The 13,316-nt window shown below is 39.9% G+C and overlaps 1 protein-coding gene across 1 annotated transcript in view; it reads left to right on the top strand.

Moving 5' to 3' along the window:
* The first annotated feature begins 2,187 nt into the window (after positions 1–2,187).
* The window catches only part of TMEM273 (transmembrane protein 273), a 33,945-nt gene continuing 22,816 nt past the window's right edge, over positions 2,188–13,316 (top strand). Inside the window, exon 1 of the mRNA XM_044236607.1 lies at positions 2,188–2,259. Coding sequence (XP_044092542.1) covers positions 2,214–2,259 — 46 coding nt within the window. The 5' untranslated portion in view covers positions 2,188–2,213. The remainder of the gene's footprint in view (positions 2,260–13,316) is intronic.

Here is a 13,316-nt window from a genome sequence, read left to right as displayed (position 1 = left end):
GAATGAAAGTCAGTACAGCCACTCTGGAAAACAATATGGAGTTTCCTCAAAAAGTTGAAGATAGAGCTACCCTATAACCCAGTGATTGCTCTACAGGGTATGTACTCCAAAGATACAGATGTAGTGAAATGAAAGGGCACCCACACCCCAATGTTCATCACAGCAATGTCCACAGTTGCCAAACTGTGGAAGGAGCCAAAATGTCTTTCAACAGATGAATGGATAAAGAAGATGTGGTCCATATATACAATGGAACATTACTCAGCCATCAAAAAGGACGAATTTACATCGACATGGATGGAACTGGATGGGATTATGCTAAGTGAAATAATCAGACAAAGTCAATTATCCTATGGTTTTACTCGTATGTAGAACATAAGAAATAATGCAGAAGATCATAGGAGAAGAGAGGGAAAACTGAATGGGAAGAAATCAGAGAGGGAGATTTCCAGGCTGCTGGAAGGGAGGTGAGTGGGAATTGCGTATCTGGGTGACAAGCATTAAGGTGCGCACATGATGTGATGAGCACTGGGTGTTATAAGCAACTGATGAATCATTGAACACTACATCTGAAACTAATGATGTACTATATGTTGGTTAATTAAATTTAAATTTAAAAAAGGAAAAACGGGGTGGTAAAAGTTTTAAAAGTTCACAAGTTTCAGGAGAAGTAAGAGGGAGTATGTTTCGTGGTGTAGGTAAAGACCAACCGAAGTGTTTGGTATGAAATAAAGTGTCTGGATAGGAGGATGGAACCTTAAAGCACCAAAAAAGCAAATGGCCTTTATCACAAACACCCTGGTCCTCTCACATCCATCATTAGTGTGAGGGCCTGAGGGACACGGTGCTCCGTGAGATAGCAGTGTCAGGAATTTGGCTGAGGAAGCCCGAGGATGAAGAGGCTGACTGCTGTCCTGTCATTTGGATGGGGCTCAACACTTGTCATGAGGGGGCTGTACATTTTTAAAAGTGAGATTTCTTACACATTTGTGTTGGTGGCTCGACAGTCAGGCAGGTTTTAAGGAGAAGGATGGAAACTCATGGCCCCAAATTTGTTGGCTTGAGCCTGTTGAGAATTAAGGGTCTTCTAGCATGAGGGGCTTATGTGGGGTCTGGGAATGTGGATGAGAAAAAAATCACATCCTTGTCCTCTAACCTCTACTGGAGACTTAACACGTCTTTTCAACATGAGGGTAACCAAGAAACCACTGTGATGTTACCACATGGGTGACTTGATGGCTAGTAGCAACTGCAGGACTTTTGTCCATCTTCCAGCTGGTACAGACATCTCTAAATATTGTTAACGTTTGTCATGATGTCAAGATTGTGGACTTTCTTCCCCTCTGCTAAATGTTGCTGTTCGCTGCGTAGAGAGAAAACACATCTATTTCTATATCATAAGTGTGCGTTCTATTTTTGGTAACTGTATTTCAATATAATCAGTTTCTTTTTTTTTAAGATTTTTTATTTATTTATTGAGAGAAAGAGAGCGCACGAGCAGGGTGAGGGGCAGAAGGACAAGCAGACTCCCCGCTGAGCAGGCTCCCCCCCCCACCCCCGCCGGCCCCTGCAGGACTCGATCCCAAGACTCTGGGACCATGACCTGAGTTGAAGGCAGGCGCTAAACTGACTGAGCCACCCAGGGACCCCAATGTTACTGGTTTCTTTTAGGATCCTAGCTACTTTATTTTGGACATTTAAAATGTTATTCTGAGAAGAAAGTCAGCCTCCCAGACTGAGAGACGTCCATGGCACAAAGCACAGTGACTGCGGTACATTGTGGGCTGGTGGCCATGGGCGTTGCATGACCTAGACACCCATATTTGCTTTGCCCACAACCCCCTCTGAGACTCATCAGCCTGGGTCTTTGGGCAAGAATCTGCACCCAGGGGCACTTCTGTTCCTGTGCTGTGTGTGTGTGTGGTGGGTGGGGGTAGGTTATAGGAGATAGATGGGGTGGTAGCCAGTACCCTGGAAAGCCTCAAGGAGACTTTCTTGTGGGCTAGTTCCCTTCCACAGATGGCAGGGCCAGGACAACAAGTGCTTCTCTCAGCCCTGCTCTTTGATGTCGCCGAGAGGAACTGAGCAGCCTCCTGGCGTGGAGGCAGCTTCCTCCTTGTCTGTCACGTGGAGCTTGGCTCCTGTCCCTTGCAGCCTTGGGTCATACAGCGCTCGGTGCCTGTTCAGAGTGGAGCCAGGAGCATAGCGCCGCCATGGGCTTGGGGGCCAGCATGCTGAGAGCCCTCCTCCTCCTCCTGGGTAAGTGAGGAATGCAGAAATGGTGTGGGTGGGACTCTTCTGTGGCTGGGGTCCCTCAGTGAGTGGGAAACTGGGGGAGCATTAGCCCACTGGGGCTCAGTCCCTCAAGCACAGATGTGTCCCTTGAGATAGACAGCTTTTCTCATTTTGAGACAGGAAACAGTGAGCAACGATTTTTGTCTGTTTCATTCCAGCTGCAACTCACAGATGCTTCTGTGTCAGAGGAGAACAGGAAAGGGTCATGTGGTAGAAAGAGCTTTGGGCTTGGGACCTGGAAAAATCTGGCTTTAAATTGTGGCCTCATTGCTGACAAACTGCTGCAAGCTTCTTAGACCCTCTCTCAGTTTCTGAACCAAGAAGAGATAAGGGGGATAATAATGCATGTCTTCTAGGATTGTTTGAAAATTAAGTTCTATTTAATTAGGTCAAACCAAAATAATTATATAAAATGAGAAAATGTAGGTGCTTCTCCATAGTTCATGGTGAATGAGTCTTATTATGGAATGAAGGAGGTTCTTAGTCACCCAGAAGTATCCAGACTTTTAAAAGTTAACTTTAGTTCTGTACATCAAAAGAAGGAAGAAGGGGAAAAGGTGGAGACTGATAGAAAAGTAAGGCCGGATATAGAGGGAGAAATAGAAGACCAGAGAATCAGAGAGGAAAAATAGAGAGAGATAAAGATTGAGGCCCGGAGTGATGGTTAGAATGATATGTGTAGACAGAGATAAACAGAGATTAATGAGCCACGTACTTTGCAAAATCTGCTTCAATATTAATTGTTATTTCTTAAAAAGGCATCTGCACAAAGAGGCTGTTTCTCAGAACTTGCCCTGGGTCAAGACTCAAAGGCAGGCAGTCTATCTCCAGATCTAATCTTCTATCTGAGGAAGCAGCAGCCTAGATCCGGGACATGGGCAATGCTAATTCCCAGGGGCAGGACTCCTGCCTGAAGCCCACATCCAGCCCGGAGTGAACAAAGACCTTGGCTTTCTGGGAGTTAGCGTGGGAGGCAGAGAGCCTCGCATCTAGCAGTTTACACGTGGAAATGGCCATGTGTAATAAGTGGCAGTGGCCATAGGGGTAGTTAGAACCAGCAAGCAAAAAAGATGTGTGTGCAGGGCAGAAAACGCAAAGTGTGCTCGGCGACGTGGCAGAAAGTGGCAGGCATCTTAACCTGTTTCTGCTTTTGACCAGTGTAGATGTACAGACCAGTCTGTACATCTTCCTTCCCCACGTCTGTCCCGGGGGGTGGGTGTGGGGAAGGAAGTAAAATTTAAGAAATCCCCTGAAAAAAATGTGCCCATGATACAAGTAGGCAGTTTTCCGAAAAATTATGAACAAGCAATAAGCCTTGAAAATGCTCAAGGTCCCAGATAATAAAAGAAAGAGTAATGTAACCTTTTTGAGTGCATTCGACCTGCTGCCTATTCTCTTAAACACATTAGCTCATTTGGTGCTTACAACAACTTCATGAAATAGGTCCCGCCATTATCCGCATTTTAAGGATAAAGTTTTAATTAGTTGGCTAAGGTATCACAGCCAGGTAGTGTTTTCAGATACCGTTGGCAGAAACAGTGGTGTTTCAGAGACTGTGTTTCCCTCTAAAGAAACGAATGTTAATCCTCTTAGCTCTTTACCAGCCCTGGGAGCTGGGACACGTTGTCCAACCTGTCTGTGCTAAGCTTTCTCATCTGTAACTTGGGGATAATGACTGTACGAACCTCACAGGGCTATTGAGAGAACTCAGTCTGCGCATGGCCAGGATCTAACAGGAGGTGGGCACTCACTATCCACTATTTGGATAATTAGAACACTGATTGGCCCAATCTTCTCAGGACATAATTGGATAACATGTAGCAAAGTGTAAGCTGTTCACAACCTTTTACCCAGAAATTCCACCTTTGGAAACTTATCCTGATGAAGTGATAGGATAAAAATTCCCCTGAATATTTAATAGGATGTTATTTAGCACTGTTGACTCCAGTAGAAACCAGAAAACAAATGATTTTCAGTCAGAATCTGGCTAAATCAGTTATAATCAAACTTTTCCAACGATATCCAAAATGTTTACATGAAAAACATTCTCAGAACTGACGTGGATAAAGGGGAGGTGACAAACTTATGGAGTTATAGGTACAGAATTACATTTTCCATATGTTTGCTTGCCTATCCAAAACTTGACTGGAAGGAAATACAGCAAGTCATGAAAAGTTTCCTTTTACCCTTTCTAGGAAATAGGATTATAAGGCATCTTTTGGTTTCTTTGTATTGACATTTTTCATAAGGATCATATATATTCTTAATACAAAATAAATTTCTACGCACCAAAAAGTAGCATGATAGCCTGTTTGAAAGTTGTAAGAATTAATTAAGCTTTTCCTTTACAAACTGGTAGAAGCGACCCCGGGGATTATCTAGTGATACCTACTAACACAGGGCAGGGGGCCAGGCCAGTCACCCCAGGGCATATGTGAGAGCTGTGCATGAGGGCTTTTGGGGACATGGGAGGAAGAGGGACATCTCTCCCTAGTGACTCCCGTGACATCCTGGCTTGCATGAGCCTCTATTTCCCACAACACAGAGTAGTTGGACAGTTTTGGGAAAGTCAGTTTTCCAATATTCTAAAACTATTTTAAGACTGACATCAATGTAGGGCTCCTGGGTTGCTCAGTTGTTAAGTTTCTGCCTTCAACTTGGGTCATGATCCCAGGGTCCTGGGGTCGAGTCCCACATCGGGCTCCCTGCTCCGTGGGAAGCCTGCTTCTCCCTCTCCTACTCCCCCTGCCTGTGTTCCCTCTCTCGCTGTCTCTCTCTGTCAAATAAATAAATAAAATCTTTAAAAAGAAAAAAAAAACTGACATCAATGTAACAAACATGGACCCAACACCTTGAATTAATACATTTTTAAAATTTGGCTGGTTTTTTAGACAGATTCGTTAAGTAGATAGATAAATCAACATATCCATCAAAGAAAGAGAATGTCAGAAATGGAGTTAATGCCCTTGGGGCTCCCCTCCCCTGTTTTGTTTCTTCTCTTCTCCGGAAGATACGGCACCCCTGCTTTGACTGAGCTTCCTTCCTGTGTTGCTTTCTAGGGGTTCAACATGTGACCCGAATGTCACTACAGCACATTCAACATGCTGCCTTAGCTCCCCGCGCTGATCACATAGATCAATGGTATTCGTTTCAACTGTCCTAAATAGGTCTGTTGAAACACTACATCATAATTTAGTTGTACCTTCTGGTAACTGAGAGAATTTAGGTTGTTTCTTACTTGTTGAGTGTTTGTTGATGCTGTAATGAAACTTCTCAGTCCCATCTTTTAGAAGCCATGCGCGGCTGTTTTCTGGGAGACAATCTTGAAGATGTCACAAGTCCCGGGTATGGACAATTCTCCCCTCATTGGATATTGCCAAATTGCTCTCCATTAGCAAGATCCGGACCTTTCTGTCCCCCTACAGGTTTAGTAATATTCAGTAGTGTCAGACTTCTCATTTTTTGCCAATCAGAGTTGTAAAATATTATCTCCAAGTTTTTAGGTTGCACGTTCCTGATGACTAGTGAGATTAACTATTTCCCTTTCTTTATCAGACAGCCAGGTGTCTTTTCCTGTACATTTCCTGTGGTCCTATTGGTCCTTTATATATATTTTTCTGGATATTAATTACTTGGCTCTGTCATGTGTTGTCAGTATCCTATCTACGTATGTTGCTTATCTTTTATCTTTGTGGCATCCTTTGCTCTGCAGAAGTCTGTAAATGGGATACAATCACATTTATTATCCTTTGACTTTTGCTGTGTCTGGTTTTTCTCCCTTGTCTAAGAAACTTTTTTTCTTTTTTTAATTAAATTGGTTGCATTTTCCATGATTGCACCTTTAATTTATTTGGAATTTATATTTGTGTATGGCCTAAACAAAGGATCTAATTTTAGTTTTTTTCTATATGAAACCTCAATTATCTTAATATCATTTATTTCACAATCTTTCCTTTCTCCCCTGCTTTGCAGTGTTGCTTCTATTTTATACCCATTTGATGCATATTTGAACTATTAATGGGATTCCTATTCTGTGCCAGTATTTGTGCCTCTCTGTGTCGAGTCATGTCACACTACTGTATTCACTGTAGCTTATGAATCTTGGTAACTTGTATGTAAGATACTTTCTCCTCCTCTCTCTTCTTTTTCCTTACTTCTTCTCCTCCCCCTCTCCCTCCCCCTCCCTCCCTCCCCTTCCCTTTTCCTTTTCCTTCCCTCTTCCCTTCCTCCCCCTTCCCCTCCTCCTCCCTCTCCTCCTCCTCCTCCTCCTCCTCCTTCTTCCTCTTCTCCTTCTTCTACTCCTCCTCCCTCTTCTTTTGCTTTGACTTAAAACTCATCTTGGCTTTTACTACACCTTCTCTTTCCTGTGTAGATTATTTTCCTTGAAAGCATCAGCAAAGCCCACTTCCTGAGAGCTGATTCTGAGCATGGTGTCTCTCCCAGCACTCCAACGTAGATCTCATTTGTTTCTGATAAACCAGCGAGAAAGCAGATGTTCTTCTCATGCCCATTTCACAGATGAAGAAACTGAGGCCCAGAATGATAAAGTAGCTTATCAGAGGTCACATAGCTGGTGAGTGGAAATGCTGGATTCAAATGCAAACAGTTTGATGCTGAAAAGCCGTACTTGGAGCTCTAATACCAAACTGCCTCCCAGCTGAGAATAGAAAGTAGTGCCATCATGGAAAACTGACATGACTTTTGAAACTGTTCTCTCAATCTTTTATTTCAAGATAGTTTCAAACTTAAAGAAAAATTGCAAGAAAAATAATACAAAGAACACCTATATGATCTGCTGATTTCTTAATCAGATTCCATCATTTGCATTATCTTATGTTACCTCTCTGGAGAAATATGTTTATACCAAACAAATGAGGATATAAATCTTTATAGTTCTATATAGTAAGAGAGAGATGTCTTTTTTTTTCAGAGCCATTTGAGAGTAAGTTGTATCTATCATGTTGTTTTTTTAACCCTAAATACATTAGTGTGTATTTCTTAAGAATGGAGACAATCTCTTGTATAACCACAGCACAGTTGGCAATACCAGGAAAGTTAGCATTGTCAAAATACTTTCACATAATCTACCGCAGTTCAGTATTTTCACTGGACCCACCAATGCCCTTTGCAGCCTTCACTGTCCTGAACAAAGGAGACAGTGGAGGGGCCAATGTGGCATTTGGTAACCTTGTTTCTTTAACCTTCTTTACCTGAAACATCTCCTCAGCATTTGTCTTTTATGACATTGGTGTTTTAGAAGCTCCATCTCCTTTTTTTTCTTTCCTTTTTTAAAAAGATTTTATTTATTTATTTGACAGAGAGAGAGAGAGATCACAAATCGGCAGAGAGGCAGGCAGAGAGAGGGGGAAGCTGGCTCCCTGCAGAGCAGAGAGCCTGATGCAGAACTCGAACCCAGGACCCTGAGATCATGACCTGAGCCAAAGGCAGAGGATTTAACCCATTGAGCCACTCAGGCCCCCCATCTCCTTTTCTTTCATAGAACATTCCACATTTTGGAGTTTGCCTGATATTCTAGTGATTCCAGTTATCCTTTCTGTACTAGACAACGTATAACCGCTCTTGGGTCCTTCTAAGGGCTTCATGTTTGGAAGCAGAAGATACCTGTCTAAGAAAGGCTCATGTTCTCTTGACACAATGATGAAAGACTTATAGCTGATTTGTTGTGCTGGAGTTTTCGCATCTGAGAGACCACCAAGGAGCCAAATACTGATGCAATCACACGAGGGTTTATTTGACAATCTTAAGCTTGCGTCCAAGTATAACGGACACAGCAGAGTAGGAACTTGGACCCTGAGCTTAGTTAAGGCAGGGGTATTTATGGGTTCCTGTTACTAAAGCAGGGTGGGGCTTCCTAGAACCAAAACAGGGTGGGGGTTACTAAAGCAGGGTGAGGGAGAGTTCAGCCCTTGGGCACAGGGGTCTGAAATGGCTGCCGGAGCTAAGAGGGCTGTACTTATGCTAAGGCTAAACCTGAGGTGTGATGGCCTTGATTTTTCTCGGCCTCCACAGATTGTGGGTTACAGTTGTCACAATTCTAAATAAATATTTGCACTTAACTACCAACTGATCAATATTGCTAAATTTTGCTAAAATATTGCTCTGAGAATAGCTATTGAAAATATCTGGTGAGATATCTAGGCATTTTCTTAGAGGTTTGTACCTTCCTTTTTAAAAGGCTGCCAGATAAAATATTCCTATGGACTCTTAATTCCAACCAAAATGTCAGCCATCTGTCTCCGTTTTAATTCTGTTGGAAAGGACTCGCTGAAATCTATGTATTATTATAATCATGATAATAAAAGAAATACAATATCACTTTAATTATGTTCCAGTGCCTAAAACATCCTTCACTGAAAGAGCCAGAGTTATTGAAGAGAACAGAGGCTTCCCGCCACCCTCCCCCTTAATTTATAATGAAAAGATGGCAGAGGCTGGGGTAAAGAGAATTAAATTCGTTTTTATCTTACAAGTCAAAGTCATCACTTTATTCCTTGGCTCTTAGTCCCTGAGATCTTTGTAAAAATCTTTCCTGACAGCTTTTCCCCTGTTTCAGATTCCTGCCAAGACAATGGTTCACAATCAGGCAGTGAGTGGATTCCAGGAAGAAAGAATTCTTGACATATTAGTTTTCTTTTGCCATGCAACAATTTATCACAAATGTAACAAAAGAAAACAATACAGCAGGGTCACTCGGAAAGTCAGTGGAACATAAAGGAAAAAGGGAGGACCCCAGGAAGGTGAGGAGAAATGCCCTGGTCAAGCCAGCATTCTCTTCATGACTTTTGCCAGTTTTCTAATTGGTTTGCTTGGTTTTTCCTTTACTATTGAATTTCAAGAGTTCTTAATATATTCTGAATGTAAGTCTTTTGTCAAAGATATGATCTGAAAATATTTTCTCCCAGTCTCTATCTGGTCTTTTCATCCCCCTCACAGGGTTTTTCATAGAACAAAAGTACTTAATTTTAATTAAGTCTAGTTTAGTGATTTTTTTTTCCTTTATGGATCATGCTTTTGATAGTACATCTGAGACATTTTCACTACTCATGCCCTAGGTCTCCAAGATTTTATCTAATGTTTTCTCCTACTCCTCTGCCATCTTGCTCCTCCCTTAATCTTATGTTTTCTCCTAAAAGTTGTCAACCAAAAAAAAACCACCAAACAACAACAACAAAAAACAAACACACACACACAAAACCGGAACTAAAACAAAAACAAAAATCATTGATTGGGGGCCTCTGAAGTGTAATTCCGGAACACAAAAGATTTAACAACACAACACAAATAGTGCACCTCCCCTCCCCTCTAGGGAACAGAAGTCAAGGGTTTCTAAAGACAAAGGGAATGCTTAAATGTTGTTTACAAAGAATTTTGATTGGTGTTAGCAACAGAAAAGTAATCTTGATTGAATATAATTGGTTGCTAAGACTATCATTAAGCCTTTGCTTAACTTCTCTTAACAAGTCATAGGTGTTCTGGCTGAGTCTTTTGAAATATTTGCAGTTTGACCCAGTTCAGAAGAAGTTCATGGGTCTGTCCAGTGAGGGTGTGCATAAGGTCCATCTCCTTAATGACCTCCCTGTTCCCTTTTAAATCACCCCATTTCTATTTTACCTTTCACCACGTTGTACAGTTTTATCTTTTACATTTGATTCTATAATCCACTTGGAGTTCATTGGTGAATTTAGCTCAGCATACTTTATTGTTGTTGTTGTTGCTGCTTAGAGATATCTAATCACTCCAGCACCACTGGTGGAAAAAACTATTCTTCCTCTATTGAATTGTTTTTGCTCTGTTGTCCAGAATCAATTGGTCATTCTTGTATGGACTATTTCTGGGTCATCTTTTCTTTTCCATTGGTCTGTCCCTCGGCCAATACCAAGCAGTTTTGATTTCTGTAAGTATGTAAATTTCAAGATGTTAGAATGATCCCTCCTACTTTATTCTTCATTTTCTAAAAAAAAAAAAGGTTTTTAGCAATTCTATTTCCTTTATCTTTCCATGTAAATTTTAGAATAATCTTATCTACATCAATAAAAAAAATCTTGCAAGGATTTTGATGGGAATTACATTAAATCTAGAGATCAGTTTGGGGTGATTTAACATCTTTATTAGCTGAGTTTTCCATGAACTTGGTTTGTATCTCCATTTATTAAGATTCTTTTTTATTTCTCTCATCACCATTGTGGAATTTTCAATATGTGACATCTGTACAGTATTATTAGGTTTATATCTAAGTGTTTTTTGTGGGGGTGATAATAAATTGTATTTAAATTTCTCTTTCTATGTGTAACTATTAGTATATAGAAGTATAAGGGATTTATGTATGTCAATCTTCTATTCTGCCACCTTAATGAATTCACTTACTAATTTTAGGGATTATTTTTTAGATTCCTTGGGATTTTCTATGTGGACCATGAAATGGTTGTATTTTCCCCTTTCTGAATGGTATGTTGTTTTAGTTTCCTTTTCTTGTCTTATTGGACTGGCAGGAACTTCCAGTACTATGTTGAACAGGTAGGGCAATGGCAAATAGCTTTGCCTTATTTTTGTTCTTTGTAGGAAAATACCTTGTTTCTTACGATTGAGTGTGATGTTAGCTGTTGGATTTTTGTAGATTCTTAATAAGTTGATGATGTTTCCCTCTTTTCCTAGTTTTCTGAGAATTTTGGTCATACGTGGGCTTAGAACCCTGCATCACGTGATATGATCATGTGATTTTATTCTTCTGTTATTTGTTAATGTGGTGATTGCGGTGATGTATTTTTGAATATCAAACCAGACTTGCATCCTTGACTAGACTCCATTTGGTCATGATTTTATTTTTCTGAATTCTACTTGATAGCATTTGGTAAGAGTTTTTGAGTCTGTATTCATGATGAACACTGGTTTGTAGCTGTCCTTTTTTGCACCTTTTTTCCTCTGGCCCTAATGTCATGGTAATGTTGATTTCTTAAAATGAATTAGGAAGCTTTCTCTTCTATTCTATTGTCTGGATGGGGTTTTGCATAATTAGGGTTAATTATTCTTTAAAAATTTGCTAGAATTCTCCCCTGAAACTGTCTGGGCCTGTGGACTTCTTTTTTGGGGTTTGTAGATTTTGAGTTCAGTTTCCTTAATAGTTATAGGGCTTCAAAGTATTTCATATCAGATGAGTTGTGACAGTTAGTACTTTTTGAGGAATTGGCCCATTTTATCTAAGTCACCAGTTTTTTTATTTCAAAGATTCATTTATTTATGTAAGAGAGATTGAAAGTGCACATATGGGGAGGAGGGGCAGATGGGGACGGAGAGGGAATCTCAAGCAGGCTCCCTACTGAGTGTGGAGCCCATGATGGGGTTCAATCTCAAGTCCCTGAGATCATGACCTGAGCTGAAACCAAGAGTTGGTTGCTTGACCAACTGTGTCACCCAGTTGTCCATAAGTCACCAGGTTTTTATGTGTAGGGTTATTCATAGTATTCCCTTATTACCCTTCTGATGTCTATAGGATCTGTAGTGATGTTCCTGTTTCACTTCTGATATTGGTGTCATCTCTCTTTTTTCCCTTGTCAGTCTCAATAGAGGTTTATCTGATTGATCTTTTCAAAGTATTGGATTTTTGTTTCTTTTTTATTAACCATTTATTAAATGGTTAATAAATAAACCATTTTATTATTTTTTTCTGTTTTCAACTTCATTGATTTCTGCTATTGTCTTTATTATTTACTTCCTTCTGCATGTTCTGGCTTTATTTCGATGTTCTTCTGATTTCTTCAAGTGAGATATTAGATTATGGGTTTGAAGACTTCACCTCTTTCCTAATGTAAGCATTTAGTACTATAAATTGCTCTCTCAGCTATGTTAGCTATGTTAGCTATGCCCCACAAATATTGATATGTGTGTTTGCATTTTTATTTAGTTAATAAATATTTTGATTTCCCTTGAGACTTCCTCTTTGACACATGAATTTTGTGGAAGTATAGTTAGTTTCCAAGTGTTTGGAAAATTTCTGGTTATCTTTCTATTGTTGATTTCTAGTTGAGCCCATTGTGATCTCACTTGGTATGAGTGAAATTATTTTAATTTTGTTGATGTTTAATGCAGAATGTAGTCTAGATACCTTGATATATCTTATAGAAGTGCTTGAAGAGAATGCATATTCTGCTGGTGTTGGGTCCCTTTGCTTGATAATATGGTTGAATTTTCTTCCATCATGGCTGATTTTCTGTCTAGTTGTTTTATCAGTTGTTGAGAGAGGGCTATTGAAGCCTTTAACTATAGTTGTGCATCTGTCTATTTTTCCTTTCAGTGTTATTGGTTTCTGCTTCACAGATTTTACAGCTGTGTTGTTTGTTTATAGAGATTTAGGATTACTGTGTCTGTTTGGTGGATTGACTCTTTTTTCATTATGTAATGTAATACAATGTCATGTAATATCTTTGGCCCTAATAATTTTCTGTGCTCTAAAATGTTTCTGATATAAATGTAGCCACTCCTCTTTCTTTTTGTTAATGTCTGCATGGATTTCTTTTTTCATTCTTTTATTTTCTACCTACCTATATCATATTTAGGGTGAGTTTCTTGTGGACAGCATATGGTTCAATAATTTTTAAAATAAGCTTTGCAAACCTGTTTTTTAATTAGCAGATATAGGCAATTTACACTTAATGTAGTTCTTGATATGTTGGAGCTTTCAGGCTGCCCCTTTATATTATGATTTCTCCTTGTTCTCTGTTTTTCATTTCTCTTTTTCCTGCCTTCCTGTGTGTTACTGGAACATTCTTTATTAGAATTCCATTTGATTTGTCTGTAGTGTTTTTGAACATATTTCTTTTCATTGCCTTTTCAGTGGTTGCTGAACCACTGGAATGGTAGGTATTCCTACCATTGGACTAGTATGGTAGGTATTCCATGATATATGCATAATGTATTATCATCTACTGTTATCAACATTTTAACAGTTCAAGTGAAAAGTGGAAATTGTGTCTCTATGTCCCTTTCCTCTCTTAAATATTTCCTCT

This window comes from Neovison vison, chromosome 2, assembly GCF_020171115.1.
Source record: "Neovison vison isolate M4711 chromosome 2, ASM_NN_V1, whole genome shotgun sequence".
NCBI classification, from domain to species: Eukaryota; Metazoa; Chordata; class Mammalia; order Carnivora; family Mustelidae; genus Neogale; species Neogale vison.
Note: the sequence above shows the minus strand (reverse complement) of the source record. Positions and strands in the feature narration are given on the sequence as shown.